Here is an 18,963-nt window from a genome sequence, read left to right on the forward strand (position 1 = left end):
GCTTTGTGGTGATTTAACTTTCCTGTGTTTGGAGCCTTCTTGTTTCTGTATTTCTGAAAATTGCTGTATGTTTTGTATTTTTTTTTCTGCATGTCTACAAATAGTTACTCTGGGAATGTTTTTTAAGTTATTGTATTTACGGCTGACACTATGACACAACATGGAGTTTATAGACTTCTCAAATGCAGTTAAACATGAAGTATATAGTTATAATCTAATACACAAATACATATTCAGTGAATTTCCCTTCACAGTTCGCATGCCGCGTGTGTGTTTAAAAATAAAATCTGGCTTTCAGGTTGGTCGTTCGGACCAACCCACAACACCATTGCGATCTGTCCTGTGCAAAAAAAAGGAAGATGCAAGCGAGATAGACGGGTGTTAAATCTATTGCGTTACCAATCCTAATATACTTGAAAGTTAAATATCTTTCTCCAGAATTGCAGACACCACCTTTAAAAATACTGAACACAAAAAATAACTAAACCTTTCCTTATTTTGAATTCTTAATGAGGAAACTTGCAATCAGATCTTTTTTCCCCCCTTATAGTGATATTTCTGCTTTGATTTTTTTATGACCAGATCAACAGTTGTCTTTCTGTAAAATTCAATTAAATTCTCTTGTGTTCATACAGAACCATAACACAATACTGTCATCTCAGGGCACTTCAAAACCAAACAACTTCTCTCCAGCATGCAAGCCATCAACTAAACGTGCTTTTTATCACATTTACTTATTTGGAAACACGCTGTCTGACTCTCCTGTGTCTACTCCATCACAGCCCGCTCAGTCATATTGTTATGTGCTCTCAACTTAATCTTATAGATTGCCTCATTGGTTCTTTGCCTCGATGTTTCTGTTCTAGTGAGATTTGATTGTGTATTAATTAGCTGTCAGTTCACTCCTCACCGTGCCTGGTATCCTGCACATCTTTTACAAATAAAGTATCTGGCTACAGAATTTATCTTCTGTCTTATCTTTTAGTCCTGTCTCCTGCAAAAACACATTTTTTTAGTACAATAAACCAAACAATGACATGGGTTCACAACAACTAAGCATTGTAGACCGGCCCGAGGTTAGAAAATGCCTTCTCTTGCTAACTGAGGAAATGTGACTAGAGAAAATGAATAAAATGAAAATGATGTTGCTCGCCCCTTTAAGTCGCATAAAGAACTTTCAGGAAGTCACTAGAGCAGCCCTATTCAATTAGCGGCCCGAAAGCAACCCTCGAGTGGCCCTAAAGCAATTGCCCAGTGATTGGGACTTGGGTCCGAGAAAAACAGCAAAACATCTTTCAGTAACACTGACAAGTTCTTACAAAAATTCCAACATTATTGCAAACATTGAATGCAACACTTACCGTAACCTAGCAACTAACCCACAATGCATTGTGTTGTTGACGAGGCGCGTTTGAAAAGTTAACATTAGCAGTTCTATACAGGCGAAAATGGCATGTCTTTTTCTATGCTGAAACGACAAATCGGCGAGGAAAACCGTCGGTTTAATCCTGCGTGGACTGACAAGTATTTATTTATTTACCACCAAGTCCGAACGCCAAACCAATGCGTTTACTCTGCAACGAGTGCGTTGCAGCGCTGAAAGATTAGAATGTCCAAAGACACCACATTGGAAAAACATGCAGCGTTTCGGACAAACTTTCCCGAGTGATGTCATGAGAGAGCGGCTATAATTCAAATTTTGACTGCATCTTACAACCGGAGCTGTACTACAATGAAGCGGACCTGCACAGCTCAGGAAAGGGCCACGAAAAAGAGGCCGTTCACAGACTCAGAAACTGTGAAGGACTGCATGTTGGCTGTCGTGGATGAAGTTTTAACGGACGATAAAGTTAAGACGAGTGTGACATCTGCTATCAAACAGGTCTGACACGTCAAACATTCTGGCCACAGATGTCTTCGAGACATGGTAAGTGCAACAAAGCAGCGTGCTGTAGCAGACACTAAAGGTAGTTTTATGTATTTATGTGACTATTTTCTGTTCACTTATTATAAGTTTAATCTAAGAAAGACATTTTGTTTTGACAGTTATTTCACTTAGTTGCACTTTATTATGCACTTTGATGTCAGCTTTACTTCGTTTCAAAGGGATAGTAACTGTCACTGTGCCTACTGTTTATTTTTTTGATTATATGCACTGAACATGTGACTGTCTCAGATGAGACCAAATATGGACAGGGACAAACTCTATTTTTTGTTATTTCAAAAGAAGAAAAATGTCTCAAGTTCTGAAAAGTTACTGTTAAGCAAGTTACTTTTTAATGCACTTTGAGATGTGACCAAAAAAAAAAAAAAGATGGTGTTTCTAATCTGCACTTAGTTTTTATGTTCATATGCACCTTAACATGTGCTTATATTTACCTATCAAAATGTGTTGAAGTTGTGTGTTTTTGAAATGTAAAATTTAAAGAAGCAGTATTTCAGCACAGGTTTAGTTTAAGTACTGCTCTTCTATTGTGTTTCTGTCCTTTTGGATGTGGCAATACGTTAATAAACATCCAGTTTGTTTGTTATCTTCTCTGTTTGTGTTTATTTTAAATGGTTAACTTTGCTCACTGTCTGCTAAAAACATCCGGCCCAGCTCATGTTTTTAGTCTGAAAATCTGGCCCGAGTCAATTTTCAATTGAATAGCCCTGCACTAGAGTATCCATGGTGTACACTTTTGTTCTCGTTTGTCAAGATTAGCAACTAGCACATTTTCTTTGGGTAAACAAAAAAACTTCCAAAAAAGTGTATTTGAATGACATGAAAAATGCCAGAAGGTTCTGCTTTTGGTGCTTGGCAGGTAGCGTTTGTACCACTAGTTTTCAAGCTCAACGCAAAGAGCAAAGCACACCAAAATTTCTGCTGTTGGCTGCAAGAGTGAACACAAGAGTCTTCATACACTCTCAGCATTTGTGAAGCTGAAGAAACAGTTGATAACTTATCACTGATGGCAATGGCAATGCTCCCACAAGAATAGGAAAATCCTGTACTGTTGCTTTGATTGTAGACACACAGGTCTTAGTTCTGTGGAAACTGGTTGAGGAACATCCAGACATGGTGGAAACTTTAAAGTAAACAAGGAAGGAAGGTGCTCACATAAACTGTATTTTAATACAGACAAATTCTCAAACAATCTCTGCTCATTTTCATATTTTTCTGTTGTCAACAATGGAATGAGCATTGAAGAAAGACAGAAATTAAGACTACCTGTGGACCAGCAGTCTCTTCAGAGTAGGGATACATCCAGTTATAGGCCTGGCTGATTATCATGGCTGATACATATTTGACATTTTTCCGATTATCAGTATATACATTTTTTTGACTGATTATTGATCAATTAAAAGTCAGGTCTAATGCAGCTGCCTCTCTCTGTCTGTGCCACTCTGTGGTCTCAGAAATGGCTCTCAAGCTGAGACTACAAAAACTGAACAAGAAACACAAACCAGGAAATTAGCTCCTCTCACAGCAGCTAAGGCTTTGCTAATGGCTAGTGGTTAAGTTAGAAGGCAGCTACAAACTACCCTAAAAGAGTGTCTGAAACAGTAAGAAATAATGCTTTAAGATATGAATTTTAGGGAGCAATTAAAGTGATAAAACATTGAAAGATTCGAAAAACAGCAAACTGCAGCAAACAAACAGATCCGTCTCAGTCAATCCCACAACAGAGTTATATCGGTCAATCCCTACTTCAAGTGTTGGTCTGATGTACAGATTTTGCAATAGTAATGTTAAGTAACGATACACATATGTTGTAAAAAAAAATTACTGTGCTGTGAATTTTGTGAATTAGTGATAAAAAAAATCTCAGTGTCACACTCTCCATGCCATCAATCACCGACACAGAGAGAGCCTTCTTCCTGAAAGGAGCGGAGACAGCAGCAGCTCAGCTGCATTAAAGCTACAGACACTGAGAAAGCTTATTTCTAACAGGGCTGAAACCAGAAGTTATAGCATCATGGTGAAATTAACCGTCTCTGTATTTTTAGCTGAAAAAATAAAAAATACAATCTGGGGACATGTGAGACTTTAATTAATTGGCTGAAAAGCGATGCTAGGGAACCTTTAAAAGCCTTATCACAGAAAACAGCTACATGCTGCACCTGGAAACAAGCTGATGAGAGAACAGTGAAACAGTATTGCTGCAGGTCAGAAAATCAGAACTGTGAGCTGTAGAACCCATATCATTGCTGATATAAAAATCTTGATTTTGCACCTTTGTCCTCTAAACATCTACCTCTGTTTATGGATTTTTTTTTTTGTTGCCTATTTGCGTACTCAAATTGAAAACTTTTATTGCATCTTAATAATGTGAATGTATCCCATTTGCTATGTTCATTGTACCCTCAGAAGCATTTTTCTGAATTGTCAAGTCAACAGTTACCAAATCCAGCACATAATTCTGCCTGTAAAGAAATACTGTGATTAAACCTTTACGTACCTATACATTCACCAAAAAGTCACACATACGCTATGACTTCACCGGAACAAAAGATTTGTTTTTGTTGTTCTTTTAGCTCTGTTTTATTCGTGGATGTGATTTTATTACACTGTCCAGGGTACAGCCTCCAGTAAATGTGTTACATCCTGTTGACTGTGGGTGGTGTATCCCAGCTAAGTAGTGACACCAATAAGAGGGCAGATCAGGTGCAGTAGAGCTTCACTTGTCCTCTCACATCTTTACAACAGCCAGCATGCAGCTGATCCAGCTGGAAGCTGCAGTCTTATTTGGTGAGTCTTACCTGCTCAAAAATAACAGATCTTGTACAGAAAACTTACTTTTTCCTAAAATTCAAGCTGTGTGTTGTGAGGTCATGTAATTAAAGTAGGGTTGCATGTTTTGTTGTCTATATTGCATGTGCAGTTACCCAAAGTGAGTCTGCACTCAGTTTTGTTAAGCATTCATAGTTTCTCTGAAACTACCTTTTGTACAAACATTTAAGACAAATATTTAAATTAGCTTAATGAAGTGCAGATGAATATAATTACATAAGTTTTGTTATTGCAATGTGCTTGCATTTTAGGGATTGTGATTCCTCAGATAACCAGCAACAGCATCACATCTCCAGTTTCTGAATGTTCGGCTGCTGAGAATACCTGCATGTCAGACTTATGCGAGAGTGAACAGGCATTTTACGGAAGCATCTGCGAGGGTAAAAAGGACAAGTTTCCTATTTCTGTTGGGGCAATTGGAAGATGTTGTTATCCTTATAATTTTATAGTGGCAGTGTAAAGGTGATTACATGAGGCCATTTAATTCAATTGCACTTCTTGGAATATGGCTTAAATGTAATAACTGAGGCAATAGCCCGGAGCTAAATGTATGAACCAAATAAATAGATCATCTGTATCCTCTAAAATATACAGTGTCTGTTTTGACCTTAGAATCCTGTATTATGATAATGAATTCAATATATACATGTGTACCTGAGCATATAAACAGCCTTCACAAGGGAAATCATGAGAGCAGCAGGCACATGGGAAGCACCTGTTGCACAAACAAGACCTTGCACGCTTATAGAAAATCCTGTTTTTCTGCCTCCCTCTCGTGTTTGTGTTACTGAAGATGAAGGGTGCCAAATAAAAGCCTCGGAGGTCTGTAACATGACCATCCAGACCATACTGGACCAATTTCCTTCTCTGCGAGGATGTGTGTGCGCCTGGGAGGAGGATCTTTGTGATTCTATACAAGTGTTGGCCTCACAATGCCACAGAGAGCCAGGTGCAGTATTCTCAGTCATATCCGAGATAAGCAGTTACAGGTGAAATTACACTTTTGTTTACCAAAGGCGATCTGATGTATTAACAAAGACTACTGTGCTGCAGAATGAGTGTTGTGAACAACAGGTTGTTTTAAACAGCCGTTTGTTGAGGAGGAGATAATCATGTTTCCTATTATTTGAACAGCGGTTCAGCAGAAGAGGAGCACAATGATGGACTGGCAGTCAAGCAGTTTGTTAGGTTATGGTAAGTATTTGACTTCGATTGAAAGATAAATAGTGCAGAATTCACTTAATACAAACGTGATGTTTCTAAATTCTTCAAACTCATCCACTCCTTTTCTTTTTGTAGTATATGACGGTGCTGGATCCTGCTTGGACCGAATTAGTGTTTGTGTCAGCGATGCAGTTTGTAACAGACACCTGGCACCTGTTCTTCAGGCGTGTATGGCGGAGCAGTGCGACAGTGAACGCTGTCAGCGAGCAACTCAGGAGTTCTATGGCAACATGCCACAAAATGTTGCAGAGATGCTGGTCATGTGTGAGTGTGAGGCTTCAGATCAGAGCTGCCTGCAGATGACAATGGGTCTGCACAGTGGCACATGTGGAGACGAGACCTGGATCTGCCAGGAAACACTCCACCAGTGTGTTCAGGACACAAACTGCAGGTAAGATGTTCTCCAATGCTACAGGAAAAAATCATTTTAAAAAATAGGTTGTGTGTGAAAGTGCATTCCTTATCTCAGAGCTATTACACAAGCATAAAATTCATAAGCAGGCACACCACCACCAAAATGAGATGCAAATGAATTGTGCATGGAAGATGAAATGTCAGAGACAACAAAAGAAGCTGCCAGAAATACTGATTCTGATAAACAGATGAGAAGGAGAAAAAGGTCTTGAGCACTGGCTGTTTCTGCAGGAGGAGAAGGAGCGCAGAGGAGTGAGTAATTTGTTTATAATGACCAGTTATGTATTTGTGACAGACAATCAAGCAAGATGGTGCAGGAAGAACATTAATGTGCACGATGTGGCCTGGTTCTAGTTGGGGATAGTGATGATGGTGAGATTGTTGAGATCAATTCGACGGCCAGTTTGCTCTCATGTAGAGCGGTGACGAGAGTGTGGAATGGCAAAACTAGCATCCCCGTGTGAGTAACGGAAACAGGAAGTGGTGTGAAATGAGAAAAAACTGTCAAATGGGTCACTAGCAACCTAGTGCCAGTAATGGAAATGTGGGCAGTGGAGGAGAACTGGAACTAAGGCAATCTAAGATATGGGTTGTGTAGTGCAGTTACCGAAATCCCTGTGCAATTTGCTTTCCATTCACTTTTTCACATATAGGTGGCAGGCAAATACCATACAAGGGGCAAGGTGATGGTCTGACAATCAGGAGCAATTTCAGCTTTATTGATTTTATGGTGTGGATGGAGTGCTTGTTTGTACATACTGCAGCAGATTTTTTGAAATTGCTTAATTTGACGCTGAGTTGTCACATCTACAATTTGCAATCAGAAAAGCTTCTACATCCATTCTTTAAAATGTCATCATCATTTGTGCTTTGACTCTTTATTCAGCACTTGTCCCTGAGACATTTTTCCCCAAATTTTAATTGAACAATATAATGAATGCAGAATTATACCCGAATATGAGTCTATCATATCATATAAACACCTAATATCCAAAGTAAAGCACCAAAATGACAGCACATAACACATGCTTTCTTCATTTACCAGAGGTCTGTTAAACACTTTCCAGTCCAAGTGTTGGAGCTCTGAAGATGCACAGTGCAGCAACAGTAACCTCCAAAGGGATGAATGTTTCAGCCAGATGGATCCAGCTCTCATGCTCGGCACGGATTCTGAATGCAAAATGGCCTTCTTGGCTACGTTAGGCACAACACTTCACTATCCTTGTACATGCAAAGGAGTTTACAATGACAAGCTGCTGATGTGCAATATGATTCATGATGTCCTCCATAACAGATCACATTTCAGTGAGTATGATTTTAATATCTAAACAGGCACTTTAATACTAGACTCTGACTTAATTGGAAGCATTTTAAAGAATTTTGATTTGTTTTTTTTTTTTTAGCTACATCATGGGAAAGCAGTGGGAGCCCCTTTAAACCTCCTGAAAGTAATGATTCTGAACAGACAGGATCACATGGTAAGTTTACATTTGAAATTCAGCCCTTTTTCCCGGTGAAAATATGATTAAAATTAATTCGAATTTGTCAAAACAGGCTCAGGTACTTACATATGTTTTGTCTTTTCAGATTATCTGCTGTATGTTTTTGCAATAGTGCTACTTGTTGGTGTTATCATAATAATGCCTCTGGCTGTTGTCAGTAAAATATGGTAAGTAGATCAACAATAAGCCAATGCAAAATGTAATGATAGTACAACATAAAACTTTTTTCTAACTTTTTTCCCCTCTTTTGTGTCATAGGACACTGAGACGGAGAGATAAAACAAAATTTCACCATCCTGAGAAAAGCAGTTGTGTTGTTATTTTCTAATGTGTATCCTCTTAACATGTAACGCGTCACAGTGAACAAGTTTTTATGTGACTGCAGAGATGAGATGGCTTTCTGTTGCATGCATTGCTGTTGTTGTTGTTTTTTTTTATCTCAGTGTTGATGTTAGCAAAAGATTAAAGTGAAGATGCTTTTAAAAAATAATGCAATCAATAGCTTATTTATTTATTTCATTTCACAAGTCACTTCAGCAAATAGAAATTATACTACATCAAATCTGACCCTCTTTTTACTTTTAAACAGCAACATTCAACCTGGGTTCACATGCATTTTTCAAGGTACTCTGCAGGTGATCGATCATTCTGACAACGGGGCTCTGTAAGGGTCACACCATCTGCTGCAGGACTCCTTGTTCTTCTTGTAAAAGATCGATGGTTCTTTATCAATCTGACTGGTTGTTTGGAATCATAGTTATGCTGCAGAATAAATTCGGGACTGATCAGACACCTCCCTGATGATATTGTTTGATAGACAGGAATTTGAAGTACCTAAAACTGTTGCACACAACATATTACAAATCCATCCAAAGAGATAGAATTGCATCATCATATGATCATCATCATATGATTTACTTTGCTTGTATTTTATAACTAGTCTTTGTAACTGATGACAATGTTGCCACAAACAGTAACCTGACAGACTGTGCTTTATTAAAAACCTAAGATAGACCTGTATTTTTAGAGTTATTAATGTAGTCATGACATCTGAAATTTCCAAGATAAATGACTGTGTGCGAACTCAAAGCATTTTACACAGATCACACAAGAAATATTTCTTTGTACAGCAAAAATCAATCAAAGGCCTGAAGTTATTAATCTGTCACGCTGACTTACACCATCAGTCACTGTAAGAACCAAATCAACACATCTGACTCATGAGATTGATTTATGTTATTGTTGTTGGTGCTCTGTTCACTAGTCAACAGATCTATACAGGTTGAAGAGCTACAGCTTCATCAAATCACTGCAAAATATCTGATGTTAGATGTGTTTTGATTTGCTGATAAAACAATGACATTCTGAAAAAGCCTCAGGTTTATCCTTTGACTAGGCTTTTTATAGAAAGCGTGCCAAGATTACTGTGAAATCATATTGAAAAGAAACAATGAATGCAGCTTTTTCTAATGTGTTTTCTTTGATTTGGCTACAGTTAAGGTGAAAGAACATCAAATGTTTTAGGTTGAAGCTTGAAAGAGTGAGAATAAAATTTGGCAGGACAAGGGAAATTCCTTAGTTTGGAGGCAGCTGTTGAAAAGGACCTTTCAACATAACACTTAGTCCTGGATGTAGAGACAAACAGGAGCCTTTGGTGAGATGATGTCAGACATCTGACTGTGTAACATAAAGAGAGAAGGCAATGAACAGCAGAGACCAGCCTAATCAGTGCTTTGAACACAAACAGCAGCAGGGAGGCTGAGATGGGAGTATTATGTTGTCTCTTTTGTGACCTTGTTAAGACTATTTTCCTCATCTTTTTGATCTATTTGGAGACTCAGACACCAGACACTCAGACACACTTATTCAGGACAAACCATATTGTTGAAATGCAGTAATCAAGATGAGTGGATGTGAAGGTCTGAATGGCTTCTTGAGGTCAAAGACACGAGGAATTGCATAGAGTTTGGAGCTGATCTAAATTTAATTCCACTGTGTGTTGTATTTGTTTGTCCTGCCTCAATGTGGAATAAAAGGTACATGTTTTTAAGCTGCAGTTTAAAAAATATTTTGCAGTTTCAATAACTTTGGATTTATTGGCATTCCGCTGCATAAAGACTTAATCTCTTCTGTCTGCTGTAAAGAGGCATGTCTGTTAGTTTACTGAAATAATTAGACCCTGGAAGTAAATGTGGATGAGGATCCATTGCAGTTGTGTTTTAACCAAAATTAAGTTTTTATCTTTTCTTTTTCCTCCATCAGGTTAAATGTTCACCTAGGCCTGAAGCCCAGAAGGCCAAAAAAAAAAAAAAAATAATACCTTTCATATTGTGTTTATAATTTACAGTATTATCTTGTGTATTGTATGTCAGTGCCTCCGTGGGCTAAAAAAATAAATAAATAAAGGTAGTCAGAGGGAAGCATGGATAAAGAAGCAAATAAACAATATCGGATGCTAACAACTGCATTAAATATGAATAATAAACTGACAATTCAGATTTTTTTTTTTTTTTTTAAATGCTGGGGAACAGCGTTTATAAGAAAAGCAGCAAAGTTGGAGATGCTTAACAACTACTGGTTGTTTAAATTCAATGTTCGACCTCATCAGTAACTTATGTCTGGATATGATGAAGAAGAAACTCACACAAACAATGGACGGATTCTTTAAGTAAACACACAACCACATACAAACTTGAAAGTACTGGATGCCCTTTTTTCTTTTTCTTTCATGTCTCCTGCTCATTGCAAGAGAATTGGTATAAACTTAATAACGCTAGTAATCCAACAAACCATTATCCCCAAAATAACATGAGTCATCTCATATTTTTTCATCTGCTGTGCTTGTCCTCTTTTTCTTTTTTTTTTATTTCCAACATCCCTCAGCAAAGCTTTGCCAATATTGTTGTGTTTTTGTATTTTGCCCTCCATTTCTCTTTGGGTCAAACTGTGGTCTTAAAGCACCACTCTTCTAGTCACTCAGGGCGTTGTGTTTTATAGGTTTCAGAGATGCTGAGATCCTTGCCAGATAGTGTTTTCCTCCCACATGATGGTACTCAGAGGGGTTATATGATTTTTCATAGCTTTAGCTGAGAAAAGTGGTTTATATGAGACTGTTCTGCTATCCTGTGTGTGACTCTCGCCCTCACACGATCCTGTATCACTTAGTTTTGTGTGATGACTGCCGCTAGCAGCAAGAGGGCAGCCCGCGTTCCCATTTTTATCTTTTAACCTTTTGACTGAAGCATCAAAATATACAGGTGGGTTGTAGTTGGTTCTACATTTGTCATGTCTGAGTGGTTTTGGGGACGGAAATGACTCAGTGGGCAAACACTTAAGTACTGAAGTTCACACAGGAACATCTCGACAACTAATAAGTGGATTCCCAAAGAAATTAATTTGCACTTTAAATTATTTCAAAAATCTGCTAGATGGAATGGCACAAAATTTAGTGAACGCATTCTGTATACTCAAGGTTAACTGATAATTTGTCATCCCCAACTTCTAACATTGTGCCATCATCAGGCCAAGCTTTACGTTTTTTTGAAACTTCCAAACACATGCAACATTAATGCACTTCCCATCAGACGCTTTTATGGTCTGTGCTTAGCACTGCTTAGGTGGGTCAAAACTTTGCAACGTGCAAAACTAAAAGACCTATCAGCTACAAATAGCATGGTAACAGGCATTAGCTAAATTCAGCTTTCTATTTTGATGTACAGTGAATATTCTATAGACCATATTCGGCAAGCTGGCTGGAGGTCATCAATACTGGGACAACTGATTTACAAAAATCTTCTTTTCTGGCCAGGACACCTCCAGTGGTATAAACATATAACATAATACAAAAATATAGTATTTTATCATACTTCATATATATCTGTTTGGACATATTGTACTAATTTTATCCAAGTCTGAGTCATATCCCACTGTGAAGAGTATTTTGTCAAACTGTGCTCTACAGTCTAAAAAAGAACCTGATAAAAGAATTGAAAAACAAAACAAAAAAAGAAGCAGACATGCATGTTCTTATCTGACATTGGGATCAGATCTTTACTGCAATATCAGTAAAACCGTATTTTGTCTTTATTATTTATTGTCTACCCTGCTGTGTGTTTCTTATTCCATCTTCCAAAGTTTTATTCTTAAACTTGCTCACTAGAGGATTGCAGCTATCTGGGTTTCTTCTTTCAACAAGCATGTCTGTAAAAATGAGACAAAACATATCCTTGAGCATGTGTGACTGACCATGAATGAATCATTTCTGGTGGAAAACAGTTTGCATACATGATGAAGATGGACCACCATGGGTAGACTATTACCACATGGTAATACACTTATGCAAATACAGCACTATTTTTTCATATCTATTCATTAGAGTTGAGTGTTTTTGTCTCCCAGTTCTCATCATGCTAGCATCCTGTTTAGCTTAATTTGTGGAAACTGAGATAGAAAGTGAAAACAATTAATTAAAGTTAATTAGCTGGAGAGAAAACCAGAGGTATCCCAAACCCCCGGGACCAACATAAAGACATTCACAATAGATTTATTTTTTCTCCTTTATTTACATCATCTTAAAAAGGGCGTCACCTGAAACTTGTTTTTCATTTTTCTCAAACACAGTATATATTTTTTCTTTCATAATTGCTTTAGATAAAAATCCATTCAAATTCAGGGTCACATTCCAATTTATGTTTCTATTTTGTTATGTTTCACAAATAGCACACTAGGATGTAAACAGACAGGAGGGTCCGTGTACGGTCCGTGTATGGATCTGGTAATTGGGTTTTCCGTTCTGAAGCGGGTATTGAAAAACAAAAAACGAATGGTTATTTGATTTTCGTTTTAAAATACAAAAATTAAAATTGAAATACAAGGCATTTTTCCTTTCATGATCAAAAAGGGATATACGAAATTTAAAAAATGCTTTGATTTTCATTTTATATTTAGAATAACAAAAAAATAAAATCAGTAAGAGACAGACACGAAAAAGGGTCCGTTTTTTTATTTTGTGGGACCGGAAGTGGTCATCAGCAAGTGTGGAGCCAAACGACAGCAAGATTCTCAGAGGGCGGAGCCAGAGAGCAGCGATTGGTCAGACCATAGATAATATAGAAGACCGCGCGCCAGCGTAACTAGTATTGCATGTATCTATGGTCGCCACGTCTGGTAGCATCTCTGGCTGCTGTTGATCTTGTTTTTGGAGTAAAACACGGTAAGAAGATAAATACTTATAACCAGTATCGTTGTTTTGTTGTACGTTAAGTCAGCGACTTGTGAAGAGTTGTGTTTTGTCGTGTTTGAGCAGTTGGTCCGGACGCGTTAGCTAGCTAAGCGGCTAAGTTAGCTAGCGGGCTAATTAACACAGGTGGCTAACTTACTGCTGAACACCTGTTCGTTTTCAGTCACCTGATGAGTTAAACTCTCCTTTTTATGCTAGGTTGAAGCAGAAAGTCTGAGTTAATAAAGAAAGTTGTTTATAATTTGCGATACCTGTTATCTCTGACTGAGGCTTTAGTTTTTGTTGAGCTGATTTACACGTATAGACTTTGTTCAGGAAGATTTCTCAGTAGCTCAGAGGACAGGCTGCTTTTTACACAACCTTGTAAGAGAATGTCTGTCAATGCTTTCAGCAGAATTTAGAAACACAACATTTCCTATACAGATATTTTGAGGCTGTGAGGTTGAACTTTTGAGAGTATATCAGTGTGTTTGTTTGTAGTCTTTCTGTTTCTAGGTGGAAGCTGAATAAGTGAGGATGACTCCTGCTCCTGTCATCTCTAAGCTCCTCACACATCTCTACCTGCACATGAGGAAAATCACTCCTGTAGAATGCAGGTATGTTTGTCATTATTATAAAAAGATGTTGCCTGGTGACTTGTCAGAAACCCATTATACAGAGTCAGCCAAAATAATCTTTACACACATCAGGAAAAGAAAAACTTGCATAAATATTTCAATACCAAATTTATTCAGACATCACGCGATTAATAAAAGTTATCATTGGCCTCTACAATTACAAGAGGTGCTCAAAGTGGTGGCCACTGGCTTCCAGACATTTCTGTTCTGTTGTAGACGTCACTTGTTGATGCTCCATTCATGAGGGTAGCGCCATCTGTTGGGAAAACATCGTACAACAGGGCACAGAGTTATCGTGATTTGATCAAACTTAGACAGAGGTATCTATATGTGTAGAAGTATTTATACAAATGAAATATTTATGAAAGTTTTTCTTTTCCTGATGTGTATACATTATTTTGGCTGACTGTGAACTTAATGAGAACAAAACTGTCATTTAATTGTTGCTTTGAAAGCTTCTTTAGTGAAAACCGGCTGGTGTTCTGCTTTGAAACAAACTGCTGTTGAGGTCTGTGTTTTTAGGTTTAACCCCACAGTTTCTGAATGAACTGATAGTTTGTTTTTTTCCTGATCAATGTGGACATTATAATTGATGGTAACATTTACTGATCATATAATCAGCATGACAATATAACAGTATAACATTCTGACCACCTGACTAATACTGTGTTGGTCCCTTTATGCTGCTAAAACTCCTCTGACCCAGTGGTTCATCAGAACCTCTGGGGATGTCCTGTGGATTCTGTGGGTCCTGTGGGTTGCAGGGTGGGTCCTACCGAGACCAGGCTGATCCTGGACCATCCCACAGATGCTCAATCAGATCTGGATGTGGGGAGTGTGGAACCCAGGTGAACAGCTTAGCTCTGTCATGTTCCTTGGACCAGTCCTGAGCAGTTTGAATTTGCCCTGCTGAGGGTGGCAGCTGACATCAAGGACTGCTGTTGCCATGGAGACTAGGGGGTTGTTTGTCCTGCAGTGTTTAGGTGGTGGTACATGTCAAACATCCACATGAACGTCAAGGTTTCCCAGCAGAACGTTACATTAGAACAAGATGATGGATGTTGTTCTCTTCAGCTGTCAGTAGTCAGAATGTTGTGGCTGATTGGTGGATCTGTCTGCCTTTACTCTGACATCCAGAGTTATACAAAAGTGTAGTATGTGTGCAGTGAAGAAGAGATTTACTTTATTGTATGCAGTTTTTTTTTTTTTTTAAGGGAGAGCATTTTTTTTTTTTATCCACCTGAATGAAGACCCAATCTTTCCCTTCAAAGGTTAGTTAATTGTTACTACGGCTTCCATAGTGGTCCCATCAGAGAAAATCATATCCATATGCAGATTTTTATTAATTCCAGGGCAGGTTCAGTAAAGATTATAATAATAACTACATCAGATTATTCTTGGTCGCAGTTGGAATTTTGCAGACTGAGAGATGGTTGAGAAGGTTTGCAGTTCTTGTTTTAGCAAAATATGTTATAATAGAAGATCTTTATTGTCATTGTACATGAAATTATCTGCAAACCAGTAAAGTGCATCAGTCTGAGGTATCTAAAAATAAGTAAAGAAAAATACTTCTAAAGCCAATAATAAACAAAATATTTTGAGGGAATATTCTAAAAAGGAAAGAAACGCTCCATTCTCACACCTCTCAGGATAAACTGTCATTACAATTGACTTTAAATTTAGCTTCAACACAAGACATTTACTTTCATTACTGATGTTGTCAAGTTTTAATAAAGTTCATGCTACTTTTATAAAATGATGAAAGTGAATAAATTGTATTTCTGTGATCTGTGTTTGATTTCTGTCTTTTCTCCTGTCATCCAGATGTTCAGAGGGGAGATTGATGCCACATCTGGTCCCAGCTGATGGGAAGGTCTTGAAGGTTTCTCTGACTGGCCTTCAACCTGAAGATGGTCGTCTCACTGGATTTAAGGTTCAGATGCTCAGTAACAAACTCCACCAATGAGCCAACAGGGAAGCTTTAGGTTTATTAAATGTTGCTATGAAGGTTTCGCTGTTTTTCTTTGTGAATGCAATGTGCTCCAACTGAAACTTGAATTAGAACTTAGAAGTAAATCCTTCCATCTGAAAGGATTTAGTTGCATTAATAACCTCATAACATTCTAATTTTTATTCCAGTCTTGGTTGGAAATAGAATCTCTGTATTGATTCAGGTAAAAACTGAACTTCACAGCATGTTGGAGCAAAACAACCAGATGAAAACTGTGATGGTGTTGGATTGTCAGACCGTAATGTTGCAGCTCAAAGCAGCTTTTCTATCTCAGTTCATTCTGACATTCAGCTATGAATCAACACAGCAGATGGTGATCCATGCTGTGGAAGTCTCACATCTCCTGATTTAATGGAGCTGCTTTGCACTTTTTACACTGTTTATTCACCAACACTTTATTTAGTAAAACGTCCCATCTAGTTTTTATGAGGGAAATGTGATGTTTTTTAATTTCTCTGTGAATAACATGCAGTCTATGCCAAACAAGGCTGGGAATTGTAAACATCTGTCCTTATATTGATCATGAAGTATTGATCAGAAAACTTATGGTCAGCCAGGTCAATCCCTGAAAGTTTTACATTAAAATCTTTTACTTGTGTTGTGAAACTTTGGTAAGAAGCAGAAAACATTAGCGTTGCCATGGATACATGAGTGTTAAATTTCTGTCCATGTTTTCCATTTTGGGAAAATGCAGTCCAGTTTCCAGAATGTGGAGGAATTTAGTCTCACAATCACAGACAACAAATATTATCTGAAAGTCGAGTTATTGTTGTTTATCAGCACAATACAAAACGATTGTTAGAAATATTCCAGTTAAGACTCTAGAATATCATGATTTATGTAAATTTACCTCAATAATATGAATGTTCAGGTTAAGATTGTACAGTGATATTTATTATGTAAGTTTAGCTGCTTAAAGTTTATGACTCTGCACTAAAATATTATTTAAATTGACATCATTATTATAATATTTAGGGTCAGACCCTACAGTATTGAGATTAAGAAATCAAATATTCTATAAAATGTAAATACACTGAACTCATTTGGATATATTTAAGTGAGACTCTACAATATTATTTATGACCCAAATCTATCTAAATCAACAAACATTTACTGAACTGATTTAAATATCAAAATCACTCCTTTCTAATCCTCTGCTATACGTTCAAACCTGAGGCCTTAAATAGAAACACACGAGTATCTGTTTGAAGGAACTTCTGTAGAGTCCTGGTTCCAGAACATGATGATAGAATTATAGACAAACTTTAACAAAAGCTGCCTGAGAGTTTACAGGTTTTTATGTTGGATTTCTTCAGTAATTTAATGAGCGTTATCAGCAAAATCAAGTGTTCATTTGATGAACTTCATTTCCTAAAACATCCAGAATTGGAGCTCATATCTTTGGCAGCTGTAAAGTTTCTGCTCCTTCAAAGTTCACAACACAATGTATTAATTCCTAAAACACTCTCAATGCTGGAGAGCGTTTGTGATGCTGAAGCAGTGACCAGTTTTTCTGTTTCTTCTCTGGAGATGCACAATGAGGGACGTCTGCAGAGACTGAGAAAGAGTCTCACCACATCCTGACATGAGGAAAAAGACTTTATTGAAGACTACAATGAGAAAAACTATCAGACAGCAGACGGCTGCATTCAAGGTGAGCTCTGAACATTTGATCTGGAACAGGAATTCAATAACGGCAGCATGAGCTTCATTTCAGTCTGTAGCTGCTGAATTCATGGATGAATCATCTGGCACTAGAGAAGAAGACCATCAAACATCCACGTCAGCTGATGGAGGTCCAAGAGTCTCACCAAACAAACAACCTACAGAGTGAAGACCTCAAATCTGATTGGACGGCCTCCTATTCAGCCACATGTGAACAAATGCCTCTAAGCTGATTTGTTTTCTAAAATAAATCTAGTTTGAGTCCTAATCTATGCCTGTGTGTTTGCTTCTTTACACCGCTGTTAACAGTTTAGGCTGTTAGATTGTTCCAGATAAGACAAGTACAAGATACTTCAGAGCCGTTCTACCACGAGCCTGACAGGAAGAACTCCAACAGCTACTGAATGTTCCTGTGGTCCCCTCAAGGCTACAGGAGGAGACCTATGAGGACGAGCCGGTCCACCTGATGGCGGCCAGTCGCTGCGGTTCAAAGCCAACACCGACTACATGGACTTCTACTGGACCACATGGAGGCCTTTAAACCGGACCAACAAGTTCAGCGACTCCCCGACTCATGGGTCTGAGGACGCCGCCGAGCCTCGGCCCAGCCAGCCTCCTGTCTGTGGGTGTTTGAATGCTGAGAGGTTTGTGGATGCATGTGAATGTGTCTGTGTTGAAACAACAGCTTTGGACTCAGTAATGCCGGGAAAAACCAAGAGCTCCTTTATTTGTGACTTCCACTAAAAAAACTGATGAAAATAAGTTTGCCAGGGTTCTGACTGATAACAGATTATTAAATAATGAAAATAATCATTTAAATGTTCCTTTAAACAATCCTTTTAGGTCTACATTTCCTTTACACTGACTTCTTGGTATATGTACAAGTATTTTGGGTGGAATATACCATTAAGCCCAATGTTCAAGGGTTCTTCTGGGAATATACCATTAAACCAAACTTTTAGGTAAATTGGAAGATTTTAGAGTAGAATATTACTCCAAACCATCCTTTAGGTCTACATTTAAGGTGGAATACTCCTTTACACTAAGATTTTTTTGGTCTACATTGAAGGATTTTAGGTGGAATATTCCTTTGAATGAACTTTTAAAGTTTATGTTCAAGGATGTTGGGTTGAATATACCATCAGACCAACCTCCAAGGTCTACAGTAGTGAATTTTAGGTGGAATATACCATTAAACTCACCTTTTAGGTCTACATTGGAGTACTTTAGGTGGAATTTTCTTCCAAACCGTCTTTTAGTCTACATTTAAGGATGTTTAGGATGGTATATTCTTCCGAACCAACTTCTCAGGTCTACATTTCAGGTGGAATATTCCTCCATACTAACTTTTTTGGTCTACATTGAAGGATTTTTTCTAAACCACCCTTTCGGGTCTATATTCGGGGTTTTAGGTGGAATATTCCTTTTCAACCAGCACCTCAGGTCTCTTTGAGGATTTTGGATGGAATACTCAGTTAAACCAACATTTTAGGTGCATGTCCAAGGATTTTTGGTGG

At 37.9% G+C, this 18,963-nt stretch overlaps 1 protein-coding gene across 1 annotated transcript; it reads left to right on the plus strand.

Annotated features, from left to right (window-relative positions):
- The first annotated feature begins 4,243 nt into the window (after positions 1-4,243).
- gfral (GDNF family receptor alpha like) lies at positions 4,244-9,364 on the plus strand. The gene is made up of 9 exons (XM_035944019.2): positions 4,244-4,732; positions 5,026-5,154; positions 5,568-5,723; positions 5,909-5,968; positions 6,074-6,389; positions 7,458-7,717; positions 7,816-7,890; positions 8,000-8,081; positions 8,173-9,364. Exons 1-9 carry the CDS (start codon positions 4,696-4,698, stop codon positions 8,240-8,242), a joined length of 1,185 nt encoding a protein of 394 aa, XP_035799912.2. The 5' UTR covers positions 4,244-4,695; the 3' UTR covers positions 8,243-9,364.
- Positions 9,365-18,963: the final 9,599 nt, after the last annotated feature.

Source organism: Amphiprion ocellaris, chromosome 16, assembly GCF_022539595.1.
Source record: "Amphiprion ocellaris isolate individual 3 ecotype Okinawa chromosome 16, ASM2253959v1, whole genome shotgun sequence".
Taxonomy (NCBI): domain Eukaryota; kingdom Metazoa; phylum Chordata; class Actinopteri; family Pomacentridae; genus Amphiprion; species Amphiprion ocellaris.

Bases quoted from the DNA above. Each gene is read 5' to 3' on its own strand.
- gfral (XM_035944019.2), top strand. From the start codon at position 4,696: ATGCAGCTGATCCAGCTGGAAGCTGCAGTCTTATTTG. The intron at 5,724-5,908 runs GTGCAGTATTCT...TTATTTGAACAG, and splicing joins ACAATGCCACAGAGAGCCAG to CGGTTCAGCAGAAGAGGAGC. The intron at 8,082-8,172 runs GTAAGTAGATCA...TTTGTGTCATAG, and splicing joins GCTGTTGTCAGTAAAATATG to GACACTGAGACGGAGAGATA.